Source organism: Geotrypetes seraphini, chromosome 16 (genome assembly GCF_902459505.1).
Source record: "Geotrypetes seraphini chromosome 16, aGeoSer1.1, whole genome shotgun sequence".
Taxonomy (NCBI): domain Eukaryota; kingdom Metazoa; phylum Chordata; class Amphibia; order Gymnophiona; family Dermophiidae; genus Geotrypetes; species Geotrypetes seraphini.
The window spans coordinates 54,872,620-54,891,414 of record NC_047099.1 but is presented as its reverse complement, the minus strand read 5'-3'; the positions used below and the strand labels follow the sequence as shown (position 1 = coordinate 54,891,414).

Sequence of the window (18,795 nt, the reverse complement as noted above, 5' to 3'; positions counted from 1 at the left end):
GCCCATATTATGGGGAATTACATTGACAGTGACAATACAGTTGGGAAGGTCTGATGTGTAAATTGCAATTTTGGAAGTTTTCCATCGTGTATGTATGGTATCCTACCTAGATGATTCATTGGTGTGGTACTAGCGATGGTTTTCTTGAGATGGCAGCGGTGATTAAGTTACAGGTTGATGAGGTCTGTCGTTCAGGTAGGTTTTTCGGATTTTTTTGAAAGTTGAGGTAACTCAGTTCTGTCCTGATGGTTGTTGGGAGACTGTTACATGTTCTGATGGCTGTATAGATATGAAGAGTAAGTTATACAGTAGATTTTGTATTTGGCTTCTTTTTTGAGCTGTGGAACCTAGATGATGAGAAGCGTGATTTGGATAACTGACTTATTTGTTTTGAGGTGTTAGCATAACAGTATACATGGGGGTGCTGAAAGATTCTCAGCCCAACCAAGAGAATGAGATGGATAAGGTTCAATTATCTGAAAACAATGTAAAAAAACATAGAATTTTGTTTCTGCAAATTGGCCTATAGTGTTGTTTTTAGCGGTAACAGCTCCGACACTCATAGAATTCCTACAAGCGTTAGAGCTGTTACAGCCTCATCCGCTGCTAAAACTGCACTACGGTTTTGTAAAAGAAGGGGGATTAATGAAATAAGATCACACCCTTTTCAGCTACAATGGCAAAATAACTCAGTATTTAGGAAGTTGGTTGGTTGGACTGAGAATTTTTCAGCTCCCCCTTGTCTATATAGGGTCCCTCCTACCGAAACCTCTCCCCCCCCCGTCTCCCTCCTCTCCCCCCTTCTTCCTCCTTGTAGTTCGTAATTCTATGATCAATTTGGAATGTAACCACTTGTAACTACTTTCTCCTTGCTATTCGCAACTCTATGTTCAATTTGGCATGTAACCTCTTGTAATTTGTTCTAACCAATGTGAACCGCCTAGAACTCTTCTGGGTATGGCAGTATACAAAAATAAAGTTATAAAGTTATTATTATTATACACTGCAATCCCCAAAGCCTAAAAAAAATCAGTCACCACTGTATTATATTGCAACAATAATGAACGAAATGTTGCTTGTCATGTTGATATTTGGGGGAAAAAAATCTTCAGTAGAAACTATAGGATCTTTTTTTGGATCAACCATCGAAAAAGTAATTATATCTGAGTTTGTAAGGCTTAATCATAGATCCCTGTGAGAAAAAGTCAGCATGAATTGCCGTCATTGGCACACCTTATTACTAACATGCATGATGACATTGGGGCACTCTTTCTCCTGGAACAGGGATGGCGCTATGGCTTTGCGCAGGCGCACTGCGAACCCTCTACCCGCCCGGCCCATCCCCGCGCATGCGCACCGCAGCTCCGGGACTGGGCGCCATGCTGACATTAACCCGAATCGGAGCCTGAGGGGCGGCGTCGGCGTAAACATTGAAAACGAAGCGGGAATCGTGCGGACTCGACGCATACCTCATCCCCAGGCTCGGGCCTCGGGTAAGGCGGTAGAAATCCCCCGAATCTCGCCCGAATCTGCGGTTAATCCCGGGGTCGCGAGGAGGGCGAAGGCGGGGGGGCGTCACGTGACGGGCGCCGGCCAATCGACGCGCTGGTGACGTAGCTGGCTGCGGTCCTTTGTCCCGCGCGCCACCGCCTACCGTGCCGTTTTCCCTCTCTTTTTTTCGAGGCAAATGGCGAGAGAAGAAAACCAAACCCTTTGGATTATTGAGGACGGCTCTCCCTTTTCCCTAATGGAAGCGACCGGAGTAGGAGAAAGAAAGAGGAAAACACCAGGCCTGGGACAGCGAGCTGGTGAGACAACGGGGCGTCACGTGAGCTATCTTAACCAATGGGCGTCGGGAAGGAGGTTTGATTGACAGCTGAGTCTTGGGAGACGATAAAAGAGGGAAATGTTCTAAAATCTATACATCAGGGTGTAATAACTGGTTTATTGCGCTATGATTATCCACCCACAGTGTATGCAAAGTAGTTTTTCCAAAATGTTTTCATAAGTGCACATTTACTATCCTGAGAGCAGATAACCTTCACTGAAACATTTGGGTGTAGGAAGACAGAGCTGTTTTGGGAGGGGTCGGGTGTAGCAGTTAAATCCCATTTGTGAGTCTTTAACCTTGGCTGTACTTTTCCAGGACCTGTGACCTTGTAGAGGGCTGGTGGAGGAGGAAGAGCTCCTTGCCTTGTTGAGATAGAAAATGGCTGCTGCTTCTTCTTGTGGATATCCAAGGAGAAGGGCAGTGCATTGCCCGGCCTCCTTTTTAATATTAGAGGATGTAAGGGAAATTCAAGGGAGCAGGGCCTGTATCAGAGCTGTGACTCCTAAGTGGTAGAAATGAAGAATTTAGGGGAGGAGGGGGATAGGGATTTTTTTCCTCCTAAATCACTTGATTTAGATGTTTTCATTTTTTTTTTGGAGGGGGGGGGGATCGTCCTACTTCCTGGAACATTTCCCATATAAAGGCTATAAAAGTAAGGCTGTTCAGCTGAGAAATGAAACACTGACAACAGCCTGTGAGAGCATAAAACTCATGAATGGGGTGGAACAGGTAAATGTGTTGTTGGACAGGTTAAACTACCATCGCTTAAACAAGAGGGCTATGAAATTGAATACCTATCAAATTAAGCTTTGTTCTCCACTCTTAGTAGCCACAACCCCAAATCACGTAGCCGTCAAAATACATGACCCTGGACCGTGCAGGGCAGTGATGTTCAATAAGGTGCCTGCCCAAGTCTTAACCCCCCAGATGCTGATTCATAACCCCATTTAGAGTTCCAACCCCCAGCTTGGGAAGTTATTTTCTTCATGCAACACAGAAACTTTGACCACCGTTGCTAGAGAATATGGTCAAAATGACTTGATTAACTGAGTTCAGAAGAGATTTGAACAAGTCTCTAGAAAAAACATTAAAATATTAGCCAGATAATCTTAGGAAAGTCATTGCTTATATCTAGAAATTAAGTATGAAAAGTTGGATCTACAGTAGTCTCAATTATCTGAAGTAAATGGGACTGATCCATTGTCGGATAAGTGAGAAGGCCAATAATATGGAAAATAATGGAACCCCTTAAATAATATGGAACAATGGATACCTCTTAGGGTATCTATATTTAAAATACCGTTAATTCTAATCAGCAGCAAAAAAGTATAGAGCATGATTGTGTACTTATTCAGCAGAACCAGGAAAAAGGCAAAAGAGATGTCCTTATACAGCAGGCAATTTGAGCAGAAATAGAGCAGTATATATTATAGTACAAAACAGTAATTATACAGAAGCATGGTCTCGGATCAAAAATGGCTCCCTCACTGCAAAAGCAGGGATTTGGGTCCAAAAATTGCTGCACATACTGGAAAAGCATGATCTTGACTTAAAAACATGGCTTCCTTATTGCATGTGAAGCCAGGAAACAGAAAGAGAACCTGTGCGCTTCTTAACTATAACATGACATCATTGAATTAGAGCAAGTCAGATAACCAAGACTGTACTGTACTTTCTGGGGCTCTGTCAGGTACTTGCAACCCGAATTAACACTGATTGAGACAGGATGCTGGGTATGATGAACTTTGGTTGGACTTGGCATGCATGGCTTTAGTGCAGTGTCTCTCAAGCTTGTCCTGACATACTCCCTAAGCAGTCCACTTTTCAGGATATCCACAGTGAAATATATAAACAATTATTTCTATAGCGCACACAGCGCTGTACATTGAGCTTACAATCTAATTATGACAGGCACACAGGACAAAAGAGGAGGTCCGAACATAATGCTCGTGTAGGGAATTAGAGGGGGGCTGATGAGGCAGAATAACATAGGACAAAAAGGGGTCTGAGCTTAGAACTCGTATAGGGAATTAGAGAGGGGTGGTAGGGGACCGTAGAGGGCATGACAGAAAAGTACGTTGGGATTTAAACACAGCTTCTCTGTCCATATTTATTTTCTATTTTGAAGTTTAGATTGTAAACCAACTAGACCTGTTAGCTAGGTTAGGCGGGTATAGCAAATTCCAAATAAACTGATAGATTTGCATGTGTTGACTCCATGACTCATGCATAAACCAGACTTGCCTAGGTCCAGAGTTTCTCATCACAGTCCTTGCCCCAAGCCAATCTAGTTTTCAAGATATCCACAATTAAAATATGCATTCTGCGTCTCAAATGCCATATTCACGCCCTCTCTTTCCACCTCCGTACCTCTTTAAATCTTTGCCAGCGTAAATAATTTCTCCAGGCTGCTACTCGTGCGAGCGTTGGGTTTTCCTCTGATGTCACTTCCTGGCCCTGCAACTTGGAAGTGATTTCAGAGGGTGCCAGGCCAGTGCAAGCAGCAGACTAAAGTAGTTGTTTCTTGCTGGTGAAGATATATAGAGGTATGGAGAGGGCATGGTGTGGGCTGCAGAGAGGTGCTGGTTCCCCCACTAAGATGGCACCAGGGGCGGTCTGTACCCCCCATTACTATGCTGCTGTGCGTGAGATCTATTCTAATCTAATCTAAACCTTAAGTTTATATACCGCATCATCTCCATGAGAATGGAGCTCGACACGGTTTACAAGAACTTAAAATAGTGGGTAGAGAAGAAGAAAAAGGATTACATGAACTTATGTGTAGAAGGGGGGAGAGAAAGAGGGGAAGGATAGAGCTACAATTTGCTGAAAAGCCAGGTTTTCAGTTTTTTGCGGAATATTCTGAAAAACAGACTGGCTTGGGGCTCCCCCATAACTGTGTTGAGAGGAATACACTTAATGGTGGAGGAAAGACAGAATGTTCTCTTATTTCAATCTAATATAGAGTCTGAAATATTGGGGGGAAGAGAGGGGATATTCTTTCATCCCCCTTAGCCAGGTCTTGTGTCCTCCCCCCCCTAAAACTTAGTTTTACAGGTGATTTTTGCATTGTGGGTTAGGACATGGCTATGCATTCTGTTCATACACTCCTATATTTTGGTGTAATGTTTCTAGTTATATCTTAAGTATATGGGGGGGGGGGGGTGGTTTTTGTAAGACCACAATAGACATGATTTTCATTGCCCTTTGAAACTGCTGGGGTGTATTGTTCCCCAGCTGAAGATCAGGATCCTAAATGCGGTGGCGAAAACAGGGCGCCTATACCCAGTGGTGGCAGAGAGCATGGGACATGTGAGTCAAATGTTCATAGGCCCTGCCCCTTTCTCCCGTATTGGTTTTCTGTGAAGCTGGAAACGAGTGTGGAGAACTGCCACCACTGTTGCCCTGATGCTATTAGCAAGTTTGAAGAGTTGAGGTATGTTGTTTTAATTGTATAAATGCATTTGTATTTGCCAACTCAGCCATGCTCCTGGTGCAGCTTCCTATCTGTGGAAAAGGAGAGGGGGGGGGGTGCTTGGCCTCTTGTCCACCCATTTTGGCTTGTTGGGGTGGGTGATGATCTTGTGTTCGCCTAGCCAGTGGTTGTTCATGTGTTGGAGTGAGGGTATATTTGTAAAGGAGTGCAGTGCAGCTCTGGATTTTTTTTTTTTTTGGGGGGGGGGGGCTCCTCTTCCTCCCTTTACACGGGTGGGGTGGTACGGTGGGGCACTGTGTGAGCCTCCTGGACCAGACACGTGTGATCTCTCAAGGAGATAGTGGATACAGTTGAGGGGGGGGGGGGTCATTTGGCCTTTATCTGCCATGATAGTTCTATGAATTGTGAGGGGGGGCGACTTGCTTCCCCCTTTCTTCATGAGGTGGTGCTGAGTGTTGGGGTGGCGGCGATTGCTGTGAGCTACGACCACGGTCTCTCCCCTGGGCTGGGTGTTTGTTGTGGAGCATGTTGTCGTTGGAGTCGTCGTCCTCCCGACCTCCAGATGGGGAAAAGCCTCCCCTTCCACGGAGTACTGGGGGGTTAAAGGCGCCCGGGGGGGCTTCGGCAGCATCTCTTAATCATATTCGGGCGGGGCGGGTTTTCTTTCTGTATTTTTTTTGGTTGATGGAAATCTCGGGGGAAGAGCAACTCTGGTCGGGGACGGAGGCCACCGAACTCCAGAGCGGCTTCGGGTGGCGGCGGCGGCGGAGCGGGTTCCGCCGTCCCGGGGAGGTTTCTCTGCGGCGTTTACTGGGTATGGCGACTTTGTTGTCGGCGCTGCCGCGTTACAAAATGGCGCCTCTGCCTCCTCGGACAGTGCGGAGAGAAGAACAAAACGCCTCGAGACTGGCGGCGTCCACTGGGCTCGCGACCTTCTGCGTCACAAGGTGCCGGCCAATCGCAGGGCTAAAGCTCGTCCGGCCCGCCCCTTATCTCGCTGAGGTTCTTCGTGCGCCAATCGCCTGAGCTCTTCCACCTCCGCCAGCTGCCGCGGCAGAAGTGGGCGAGGAGGGCCGATCTCCTGAGTCACTGTCTGGAGGTGGAAGAACGAAAGGGCTGGCTTAAACCGGTGATGGATGTTGTTTTGAACCAATCGGCAAAGAAGTCATGCCGGTCCGTGCCCCCTAAGCCAATAAACGGCCACCATCTCTCTAGACTGACGAGGGTCTGAGATCCAATCAGCTGCTCGCTCGGTTGCTTGGGGCGGCCTAAGCAACCAGTGATGTAACCGACGTGACGGACGGCTCCAACGGGCCAATGGGGACGTTGGAGCGCGCGAAGGGGGGCAATGTAGTGGCCGGCGTCGGCCAATGGGAGGTGAGCGCGAGGCGGAGCGGCAGTGTTTATATATGAGCGAGCGGAGGCTTCGCGCGGCGCCATTTCGCTGGAGCAGAGCTGGGAGGAAGAGGGCCGCGTGCGCGCGCACGGAGAGCTGCCGAGGCCGCTTCAGATGCAGGACGAGCTGCCGAGGCAATCCGGAGCCATCCTTATGGAGGCGGCCGTCACACCCCCTTATAAGAGGTACGGGCACAGAGGGGGGGCTCCGAGGCACCGCCCCCCAGCTCTATTTCTGAACGGGGGCGGCCCAGTGAGCTGCCGTAACTCCGCCCCCCCTCTCGGGGGAAGGGGGGGCTAGTCAACAAGAGCAGGGAATACCGCTACATCCGGGTCTTCGACGCGGGTGGGGGATCATCATAATGTGGCTTTTCCTCCCCCTGATCGCACTTTCCTTTAAGAAGAAGCGCTGCCGCGGTGGCTTTAGTGGTAGGATGATCACAAACTCCTTCAATCATTCCCTGGAGTAGAGGTTATTCTAATACATTAAAAAGGGGGCAAATGTTAAATAGACCCCCGAGATCCTTTCTTTTGCTCCTGGCCACTGAGGGTGAGTTCCTGGCATGCATGAGCCTGCGACTGGTGCTTGTGTGTTGGTGGTGTGGCTGGATCTGAGCTTCTCCCGCGCTCTGCAAGTGATGCAGAACTCAAGACGTGGAACAGTTGCTTTGGGATCTTGGTGGGCAGCATTTTTAGGGAGCGTTTCTGAAACGTGTATTGGGCTTATGTGTGCTGTATAGGTGCTATAAAAGGCTTGGGGGGTGCTTTCTGATTGGTTCTTCCTTGCTATGTTGTGATCGGGTGGGGGAAATTGTGAGAGAGGATGGTGGTATAGTGAAAGTGCAGGTTCGTGGAGCATGCGCACCATGAGAAGATGCATTAATGGCAACTGGTTTCCCTTGTAGTCCAGCTTCGGTTTAGGCTCCTGTCTGCAGATCCAGCTTTCAGCACTCACTTCCTGCTGAAGCCTGTGCTGGGGTTGCATCGCTTTGCATCAGCCAGATCATGGAGAAGTGATGTGGCACTTTTTATGTGTGGTTTAATGCATGGATTGGATTGATAATTTTGGTATCGCCTTAAAGCTGACAAAGCATTACGCTAGGAAGTTTTAAATCTTAGGCATGATATATTTCCCTCAAGCCTTTGGCAATTTCCTGTAATAAGTCTGGGTTGGCAGCAGGTGCTCTCTAGGATTTGGGTGTAGGTTGTCACTGTGATTGGGATGTGATCAAGGGCTGAAAATTAAAATTCTGCACTGTGTTTGGATGAATTTGACAACATTGGCCCTCAAAACGAGGAATGCACCACAGGGCAACATCTGCTATGTTGCATTGGGTGAGGTTTTTGTTGTTTTTTTTTTAATCTAGACCAGTGGTGACGAGTGAGTTATGTTTTTGATATTGTATGAATGGGTTCTTGTTGGCACAGTGTGGTAGGTAGGGAAAGCCTCCAAGAGTTGCTCTGCTGCATCCCGTGCCTGGATAACACAGCTGCCTAGGTCTCTGCTTTCTGCAGAGTCATCCGTGGACACAGACTTATCCTGGTATTTTAATGACACATAGTAGGGCTGCTTATTCTGCTATAAATCCTCTATCCTGTACCCTGTTGCTGTGTTTATGATCAAAGTGACCCCTATCACAAAAACTGTAAATATTTCTAGGTTATTGTCCCTTCCTAATTTCAGAGTTCTGCTTGAATCTTGAGTCCCCCCTTCCTCTTCTGATAAATACCTTCCTTCCATTGGTTAAGTTTTTTTTATTATTGAGAAAGACCCTTTAACCAGTTCTTCTCCTTCAACCACGTGTTGGGAAAAGCAGTTTATTGATATAGGCTTATCCCAGAAGGAGGGGAGGGGGACACTGGGCCTGAGGAGCGGTGATGAGTCCAGAAAGAGAGAAACATCAGCTCCACAAAACAGCAACAGCAGAAAATAGTAGAGATGGCAAAAAAACTCCTGACGAGTGGTGAGCCATGTCCGTGTTTAGGCTGCTCATAATTAGAATTAACCAGGTTCGGGGAAGCCTAATGGTAAATACCCTGAACATACCTTGCCTCCCTTACATGAATAATTTCTTCAGTAGAAAGATAAAAGATACGGTTTAGTCCTACCCCTATGTATTTAGCATTTTTCTCAGGCACAAAAAGGTATACTGATATCTATTGTCAAGGAATGCTGGAAAAGATTAAATTCACACCCATTTAGCTAAGCAGCTTATTTTGCGTAAAGAAACAACAAAACCCTTAAGCAAAAATAACCTTTATTTCAACATGTGTGCCGTGAGAGCTTCTTGTTGAATTCCTTCAATGCTAACAAGAGTTTATGTAACAGAACTAGAAAAAAAATGTCCAGCATCTAAAATGAAATGCTGCCACCGTGGACGGTGCCAGCCCTGCAGCCACTGGCGACTGAATAAGCAGCTATGGCTTCCTACCATCAGGCCATACTGCTAGTGATTCAGAGCCCAGGGCAGCTCCTAGATGCCAAGCCTTACAGGCGTTTGCTTTATTATTGAGGCTGTAAAGAGAGGAAAGACGACCAGATAATGTAAAGGAAGGAATAAGATGGCGCAGGAGAGAGAAACAAAACACTTGATTTAAAAGACATAAAACATTTCTCTGCCTCCGGTGCCGAAGCTTCACAGACAGCTTTCAGCCTTGTTTAAAGCTAAAGTTATCTCAGCTGCTGCCTATAACCGTGCTTGGTAATAAGGGTCATCAAAGCCTCCTTTCAGTTTTGGGTAGGGGGTCGTCTGTTTCTGCAAATGTCTCTAGTCTCACTGCAGGCAGCTCATGTACGAACCTCACCTGTGATGTTTGTCAGCCTGGCCAGCTGTGTTTAGCTCTTACAGTTGTTTTTTGAGTTAATACATACCAGAAATGATATGTTTAGGACATTAATATAAAATACTAGCTGTAGGGTGTGCTGTCGTTGGATTGATTGTCTTCCAGGTAAGAGTATACACCAGGGGGTGCTGAAAAGTTCTCATTCCAACCAATTTCCTAAATTCTGAGCCACTGTAGCTGAAAAAATGTTCTCTTATTTCATTCCAGTGCCAATTTGCAGAAAATTTTCAGATCATTGATTGAATCATGTCCATGTCATTTTCTTCTGGGTTGGGCTGAGAACCTTTCAGCACCCTCCCTCGTAGAGAGGTCAGTTTAACTGGCACAGTTGTGGAGAAGCCCAGTACCATATTTTCATGCATATAACTCGCGCGTTATACACGATTTTTACAAACCGTGCGCGTTATACGTGTGAGCGCGTTTTACAACTTATTTTTTTCAATCCGATCCGGCATCCCCCCTGTGAACCGGCATCCTCCCCCCCCGCTCGTGTCACCCCCCCCTCGATCCTACATCCCCCCCAGCACTGCAAAACATCTCTTACCCGATTGAGCACCGGCACCAGCACTAATGCACAGGATGTGCCAGTGCCCGAAGATCTCCCTCGTTGGGCTGGGCGGTGCGGTGCGAGAGAGATCCTCCTCCTTCCTGTGCCGGGCTGGACTAGGCTTTGAGCATTTGCGCATGCTCAAAGCCTTCTGGTCTCGCTCTCTCCGAGATTATCTCGGAGAGAGCGAGACCAGAAGGCTTTGAGCATGCGCAAATGCTCAAAGCCTAGTCCAGCCCGGCGCAGGAAGAAGGAGGATCTCTCTCGCACCGCCCAGCCCAACCCAATGAGGGAGGATCTTCTGGCACTGCCACATCCTGTGCATTGGTGCTGGTGCCGGTGCCCAATTGGGTAAGAGATGTTTTGCGGTGCTGGGGGGGATGTAGGATCGCGGGAGGGGGAGGATGCCGGTTCGCAGGGGGAATGCCAGATTCGAATGAAAATAAAAATGCTCTCTCGGGTAAGCGAGCGGGGGGAGGATGCCGGTTTGGAGTACGCGGGAGGAGGTTTTAGCATGCGCGGTATATGCGTGTGTGTGCTATATTAAATTTTTTTTTACATAAATTTGTGTTCCCTGCGCGCTATACCCGTGTGCGTGTTTTACACGGGTGCGCGGTATATGGGTGAAAATACGGTAATATTGAGTGTGAGAAATCAGGTTTGAGGGACCAGGGCTTGAATATTAGTAGGGCATAAAGCAGACCTGTTCTTTTAGCAGGCAAGTTTTTATAAAAATATATGGTCGCTTATCAAATAGAATCTAGTTGAATTGCTCACAGAAGTGTAATTCCTTTAATTGATGCATAATTGTTTTTGAAATATCATCTCTTCAGTCATTACAGAATGTACCGTTTTGCTCAGGTAACCAGCTGTCTAAAGTGGGGGTCTTCAGATCCAATACTTGTGGGTGACAAACCTGTGAAGTTTTCAGAATTTCTCCAATGAGTATACATAAAGTTGGGATACAAGATGCACAAATCATGGTTATTCCATAAACAACTGTCTTATAGCTCTAGGATTGTTTTAGGAATGTCACACTTTATCCTAAGGGCCTGATTCTATCTATCACGCTTTAAAAAAAATGAGTACCAGCTAGCGTGGGGCTAAACGAGATTCTATAAAACTTAAACACATCTTATAGAATCACACTTGGCACCTGTGCATCACAGCACACCCATTTAGACCTTAGTTGAGCGTACATCAGTGTATAATCTATAAACATATGCATAACTTTAAAAAGAAAGCCCACGATCCGCCCCAACCATACCCCCTTTTCAGCGTTGCACACTTGAACTGACAACCTACCAAGTTAACACGCGTAACTTTGATGAGGTGTTAAGACCAATTATTGGCACAGATTAGGCCTATTTAATTGTGCACGTACATTGGCTATGTACGCATACAACTTTTAAGTGCCATTTAATAATAATTTATAGAGTTTGGGGGGGGCGGTAAGGGTTTCAGGTGATGGTGACTGATCAGGGTGGTATACTCTTTGAGGCAGCTTCCGAATACTGGGGAAGAGAGCAAATGGTGTTTTTCAGTGTTGAAGGAAAGGTTTTCAAACAAGTAGAGAATGTGCAGTCGCAGTAGATGGGTAATGTAATTGACCAAGCTAAAATGGGCAATGTTCTGGGTTTGCACAGGAATTCCTGTGCTACAGGAGCCCATTTGTGAAGGCTCTCCAGTCAACAGAAGAGAAATATACCAGTGCAGCATAACCCAGGCAAACAGTGAGACAGAGCTGAAAAAAAAGAGATGGGATGAGTGCCAAGCTAATAGGATCAGGCATTATGCTTATGGCAGGCACTGCCTCCTTTGAAGCAGGGGGCTGCCAAGCCCAAAACACCCCCCCATTAGCTCTGTGGCAGTCCCTAATGCAATAGGCAGGCCACTGATTTTATCCTACCCCTTCCTGTGGCAGTATGCCCTCCAGTTGCAGGAAGCTTGATTGATGCACACTCCCTGCACTAGGATACAGCCAAACAAAGCTTTAAAATCCAAACTGGTCAGAACTACTCGAATACTCAAGGGCTGCCCGTGGGATTTCCAAAGCTTGTGACAGGAGCCACGCTAACTGATGCTCTAAATTTTCTTCAGGTGGCTCCACAAAGGCTCTTCACATCAGACAGCTTCAAAGCCCAAGATAGGGGGAGACGTTTCCCATTTCTCCTGGTCCCACCCTTCTGTGTCAGATACCAGGGGCTGCCTTCCTCCAACTGCTTTAGGAATTTGTGGCAAGAAACACTCAAATCTTGCAACACAGTCAACACCAGGTGGCACCAGTCCCACCATCTTCCAAGGGATGAGGGCTGTTGGTCCTCGGCTTCTTTTACAACTATTCACAATGATCAGGAGCCACTGGACAGAGCTGCTGGCAAAGAATATGTTGCCTCTACCCCCAAGAGAGAAACTGACAGGATCAATCTGAGGACTACTCCAAAGCTTTACAGCTCACCTCTACCCAGATGCCGTGGACAAACAGCAATTTAAGTCCATCCTACACTCTTGTGGCACCATCGGGGAAGTTAACATCCTCCAGATCCATCAGCTTCTCACAAGACCTACAACTCTGTATTGGCAAACTTCTCTCTGGGGAGCTGCAGCTTTTCAGTGCCTCGTGCAACTACCACATCTATCTGTGAGGACAGAGACAGCACTTAAGAAGCTCAAGACTCCCAAATCGCAGCTCGGAGAACCTACTAAGGATCCATGCAGGTCCTCCATTACCAATGATCCCTCCAGCTCAAAGAAACTTTTCCATTAACATCAGAAGAGAAATCAAGAAGCTGCCTGTCATCTTGAAGTAGTCGACAGTGACTATTAGTGCACTAAACATTGGAAATTGTTTTCCATATGATATACAGCTGCTTTATTTTGTACCTGAGGAAATTGAGGGTTATTGGACTTGCAGTGAGAATAAAACCCTGGTTCTCAGGCTACTGCACTAACCACTAGCCTACTCCACGCCACATGGCTTATTAGAGAGTATCCAACCTCTGCAGGGACTTAGCACAGTTTACTCCGGGCTGCCTGGGAAGACCATCTCTTCAGAGACAAAGTTTAAGATGTGAACAGATGTCCTTTCATTTGTGATGAAAACAAAAAAACAGTGGATACAGATGTTCTGGAGATAATTTATTATACACTGACATAAAAAACATGAAAATTCAATGAAAAAAGTACAATGATAAAAATCCAACCGGACCCTACACAGTCCGTGTTTCGGCGAACACGCCTTCCTCAGGAGGTCCAATGGTTTGCAAACTCACATATAAAGAATTGGACTGAAAACAGTCTATTGTCTTTAAACGTGTGAGCAAAGAACACCGCAGACAAGCTGAAGTATCAAGAAAACGCTATGGAGCCACATTTCATGAGTATTGTGACCACCTAACCCTAACAGGAGGTAATTCTATCTTCAAAAATTGTTTTAATCCCTTCAACCTTACACTTAAGGTTTGCAACCACAGCTTTCATCAAGCTCAATCCTCTCTTCTCCAGTTCTATATATATATTACCTCTGGCCAGGGCCCTAGTATAGACTTACTAAGACAAAGTGTAGCTTATCCTCATAGCGGTTCAATGGCCTAGCCAATTTCTAACCATTCCTTCTTTCCATGCAGCTGAGACCCCAAGATTTCAGACTCTGACCCTGCTGAGGAGTATTATGATGCAACATGTAGTGTCCGCCCCAGTCAAGACACCAAACATAGCACGTGTGACTTCGTTTGGGGTTTCGATCCACAGTTTGGGAAGTGCTGCTTCAGACTCTGACTCTTGTCCGGATGCTCAAAAATTGCTGTTTAAAAATCCGATGGGTCGCTGTGGTGCAGGTAAATAATCCGATTTGAAAATTGCGATCACTGTTGAAACAATTTCGCATGCAAATGATTTTCGCGGAGGTCCGCTGTAATCCCATCTGCTCAGTCGTTGGAGAAAGCAGTTGACACATCCACAGAGCTTGTGGGGGAAGCCTTGAAGGAGTCTCCTATGGCCCATTTAAAAAAACAAATACAAACTCACGCCGGGATCCCCCCTACCCTGAACTTAAAAAAAGAAATCTGCAGGAGAGAAGACCACTCCTGCCTTGGCCATCCAGACCCCTTCCCCGCACCCACTCCCAACCCTCCCAGCTTTAAATTGAAGAGCGGCAGAAAAGAGGCCTACTCCCTCTTGCCACTAGGGCGCCCCCCTTAACTCTAAATTTAAGATCGGAAGGAAGGAGGCCCACTTCCTCCTGCCAGCAGTCCCGTCTCTTCAAAATGGAGGGCCTCTCCCTTCCTGTTGCATCCTAGGATGCACTGAGAGGGACCTAAGACACTGGTGCAGGTGGGAAGAGGGGTCTAAGGCCCTAGGGCCAATCAGAGGCTACCTGGGAGGGGCAAGAGACGCTAGTTCAGTTACCTAAGGCCCTTTCTTTGGGGGTCCTTAGGCACCTGAACCTTTATTAGAAAGGATAGAGATCTTGTCTCTTTTAAAAAAACTTTCTTATTCAATGATGCCTTTATTGATTAATTAATCTCTTCTTTTTTTATTTTCTTCCCCTCCCTTTTTTTTCCCTAATATATGTTTTTTCCTCCATCAAGAGAAAAATTTGTAACTTTTTCCCCCTTTCCCTCTTTTCATGTTTGTTTTTAACATTATATATAGAGATCTTTTCTGTTTTATGTAATTATTTAACAAATATTTATTTAGCTGTTATTAATGTATTACTAATATGACTATATGTTCTCTTATAACTTGTTTTTAATTGTACATCGCTTAGAATGTTTTAAATAGGCGATTCATCAAAAATAAAGTGAACTTGAACTTGAACAGAGTCTTAGGCCCCTTCCAGTGCATCTCAGGATAGAAGGGGAAGGTTTGCCATTTTGAAGAGGCTGGCCTATCGGTAGGAGGGAGTGGGCATCCCTTCTGGTTTTAGAATTAGGGGGGGTGGGGAGGGTGTTCCGGGTGGCTGAGGTAGGAGGCATTGCTCCTTTTTTTTTTCTTTTTAAGTTCTAGGGGTGTGGACTATCATCGGGGAAGGGGGGGTCCTGGAATGACTTTTTTTAAAATTATTATGATGATTATTTTTAATGGGAACAGATATTGTGTGTGTGTGCCCATTAAAAAAAGAGAAAAGGTTGTGTTTTGTTTTTAAACACTACTGGCTCCTCCGGACCTGTTGGAAATTCCGGAGTATTAAACACGGGTGCTTCATTTTGTGCATCATATGGACATCGATCGGAGTGCTCATTTTAATATTGATGAGCTCGTAATCCATTTATGTACGATTATTGGAGGCTTCTACAAACTATGAAAAGACCGATTAGAGAAAGGGAATGGGGTCTTGTATACCACCTTTTGGTGACTTTGGCATTCAAAGCGGTGGGCACAGGGGGATTAAGTGACTTGCCCAGGGTCACAAGGAGCAGCGCTGGGATGCAGAGGCAGCAGCTCTACCAGTGAGCCACACCTTCCCATTTTGGGCATCAGTAGCTGAAATACTTCGACCCTAAATGGATTAAAACTGGTTTAGCATTGATTGTTAAAGGCACAGTGAGTTTTGAGCATAAGGACCTCTGTTTCTTTGTGTGGCCAACTCAGACTAACTGCAGAAGGTGTCTTGCAAATCACAAGACAAGGGGTTTTTATTACTGTTTTAAATGGACCTAATTTTCATCTTGGCAAAAGCGTCTGAATGTAATCCCTTCTGCTACCCCTTACTACAGATCCAGATAGTCTCAAAACAACCTTGATGTGTGTCTGCCTAGAAGTAGTAATAGGTCCAAATCTCCTTTCATCAATTCGACTTGTGTTTCATAAGCAAGCTTATAAACATTCATGTTCCTCCACCTCTCATGTGACCCGCTGTCAGCCTGGATCTTCAGTGTCATTCTTTCTGGGCTTATGCAGCCCCTACTTGACAGCTAGATATGGCTCCAGTCAAGCCTGGCTACCATTTGAAAACTTTGAGATCTTTCCAGCTCTTCAAGTCCCAATATCTTGAACTTGCTCACTTCCAAATCAATATTGCAACTTGGATATCAAACAAATACTCATACATAAGTAGTTTGATATTTTTTGTAATTTTAATTCCAGTCCCTAACTCCTCACCCATCCTTTCAGTTAAATCGTATTAGAGTATATACATTTCAACATATTTATGTTGAAATGTGTTATATACTCTAATACAAACATCCAACCCAAAACTTCACATATAAGAGTCATCCATAGGAAAAAAAATGCTACATGCCATATATACAGTATTCGACCCCCGTGAATGTTGAAAAACCGCGAATACAGTTTTTAACAGGGAAGCAGGAGAGGGCAGCCAGAGCGCCGGCGAATGAAGGAAATCACTCACGGTATGTTCCGGCCGCCTCTTCCTGTACTAAAGTCGGGCCTCACCAATCAGGAGCTGCCCTTTCCTGCCCGGTCATTTACGGTCGGAAAATACCGTGAATGGTGAGGATCGCGGACCGCAAATTTGCAGGGGAGCACTGTAAATTAAGCATAAAGCTAAGGGGGAAGACCTTAGTTTTAATAGCTGCCTCCCCTTCTGTTAGCAACTATTCCATTTCTAACAGACCCTTTCCTTCACCTACCACTAAAATAGTACAAAAGTGATGTGCCAAGGCCAGCGACCTAAACCATAATTATTTAGCAAAATAACAGTTGTAATCTATTCAAGATAAGACTCCTTATTCTGAAATTGTGACTGGGTATAAACTTTCCAAACAACTAAGAATGGCTATCCACTCTTAAAAGTACGATTTGCTTCCTCCATTGCCAAAAGGATGGAGCTTCAAGAGAAATCCACTGTTGAAACACGTACCTTTTCCCCACTACAGTGACCTTTACATACAAACAATGTATGCCTCTTGTTTCCAACCCTTAATTCCCTAGCACAGGATCATATTATGTTTTCAACAGTACCTCGAATATGTCATGACAGCAGACAATTTTTATTTCCGACATTTGCAAAGTGCTCCCTAAAACAGTGCTGGCAGCCCTTTTTCACTGTAAGATCACACTATACAATCCAGGGACAAATGTTACTTCCCTGTTGCCCATTCAGGTCATCAAAGCATCAGGGTGACCTCTCCACAGCCCCACCAAGTCCCTCGAAAGGTCTTGCAATGGCCACAAAAACCAACTTTGTTTCAACCCAATAGGCTACTGTTTTGGTATATGGAGAAGATAGGGAGCCATGAACTCTTGTTCAAAATCCAGCAGAGTATGCATCATCCAGTCTTTTAAGTGATGAGCCAGACGTGCTTCATTTGGTGTTGACCTAGATCTGGCAAACCCTAAGCCATCTGTTTTCCAATTACCATGTGAAAAGGATATACATAGTTGTGATTTCTTTCCCCAGGCCCCCCTCCCCCCAAAAAAAGCCTCCTGACCAGCTTGCTCAATTTCTTAAATCTTTCTGTAATAGACAAATAGGTAAAAATTTTAAGTCGTTTAGGAAAAATAGCCAGTAAATACACATTAACGCAGCCATTTGGGATCAGTGGTAAATGTCATTTGACATTTGGTAATTTCAAATAAGCGACTTGCCCCCGATTCTATAAAGGGCACCTAAGTCATTCCTAAAGTTAGGTGTGCTTTAGGCCTCCAATCTAAGTAGTTAATGAGCCACTTAAGGGTTTTAACAAGCGATAATTGGTACTTAGGCGTCCAAAGGACATAGATGCCACTTTGTAGACCACAATTTCATGGATGTCTAACTTTAGGCGCATTTTGCAGAATCATGGCCTTTACTGTCTACCAGAAGAAGGGTTTCCAAAATAGTAAAATCTCTGGCCTATCGCAAGGGAAATGAGACATCTAAATCTTTCTTCTGCATCTCTTCCCCAATTGCTATTTCTGGAGATTAAGGGTAAAACCAGAGAAATTTATCCATGCTCTTAAACTCTATAAAATAATTTTTTTTTTCTTTCTCTGTTAAAAGTATGTGACCATACTAGGTGTCTCAAACCTTTTTAGCTCCTGCACACTAAACAAAGCAAATGGTTTTCGTGGCACATTATAATTGAAATTATAAAATAAAAAAAACAACAAAAAATTAAATTTGAGTTATTTATTTAAAGTCCTGTAAGCTATGTATGGGTAATTATAACAAACAAAAGTAGAATAGAATTGCTAATTAATGCAATGGATATACTTGCTTTTGAGTGCAAACTAACTTGAAACGCAGCTTGATAGTTGACAAGCAAACACACATTTCATCATCCACCATCTGCAGTCGTTCTCTTTTTTTTTTTTTTTATTTTAATTTCTATCAGAGCTGAATATCCATGTTCGCAAAGATAAGGAGATCCAAACAGTAACAAATCCTTGATTGCTTTATTGCTTAATAAAAATAGAATTACTTGCCAGTAGTTTTAAAGGATCAATCACGTCAAAGAATGATTCTTGTCTGAGCAGTCTCATCCTTATGCACATAAGATTGACAGACTCTTGCGTATGCAAAGTACATATCATCATTGAGTATACTTAAGTAAAATTCTGGAATCTCTTTGGAGCACACAATTTGAGAGTGTAGGAATGCCCCACAAAGGAAACACACATACACGCAATCTTAGGCCTGGATCCACACACAGGCCCAGATCCGCACACAGGGCCTAGGTCGGTGTGCCGACCTGGCCTGCGCTCAGAACCGCCTGCGTGCGGACCCCACCAGTGTTCTGATGCTCTGGATCAGAACTTAACAGATCTCCATCCCTACATGAGAGACACTGGTCTAAC

General features: G+C 45.1%; 1 protein-coding gene across 8 annotated transcripts in view; it reads left to right on the top strand.

Moving 5' to 3' along the window:
- Positions 1 to 1,365: 1,365 nt before the first annotated feature.
- BRD2 (bromodomain containing 2) overlaps positions 1,366 to 18,795 on the top strand; it is a 42,884-nt gene continuing 25,454 nt past the window's right edge. The window contains exons 1-2 of one of the 8 annotated variants that reach the window (XM_033923585.1): positions 1,366 to 1,808; positions 13,680 to 13,889. Coding sequence is in view for 2 of the 8 variants with exons in the window: in XM_033923582.1 (XP_033779473.1) it covers positions 6,778 to 6,848 (71 nt within the window). In the remaining 6 variants the exon portion in view is untranslated. Of the gene's footprint in view, positions 1,809 to 5,185; positions 5,268 to 6,694; positions 6,849 to 13,286; positions 13,463 to 13,679; positions 13,890 to 18,795 lie in introns of those variants that run through there. The other 7 variants (XM_033923587.1, XM_033923586.1, XM_033923584.1 and 4 more) reach the window with 7 other exon arrangements.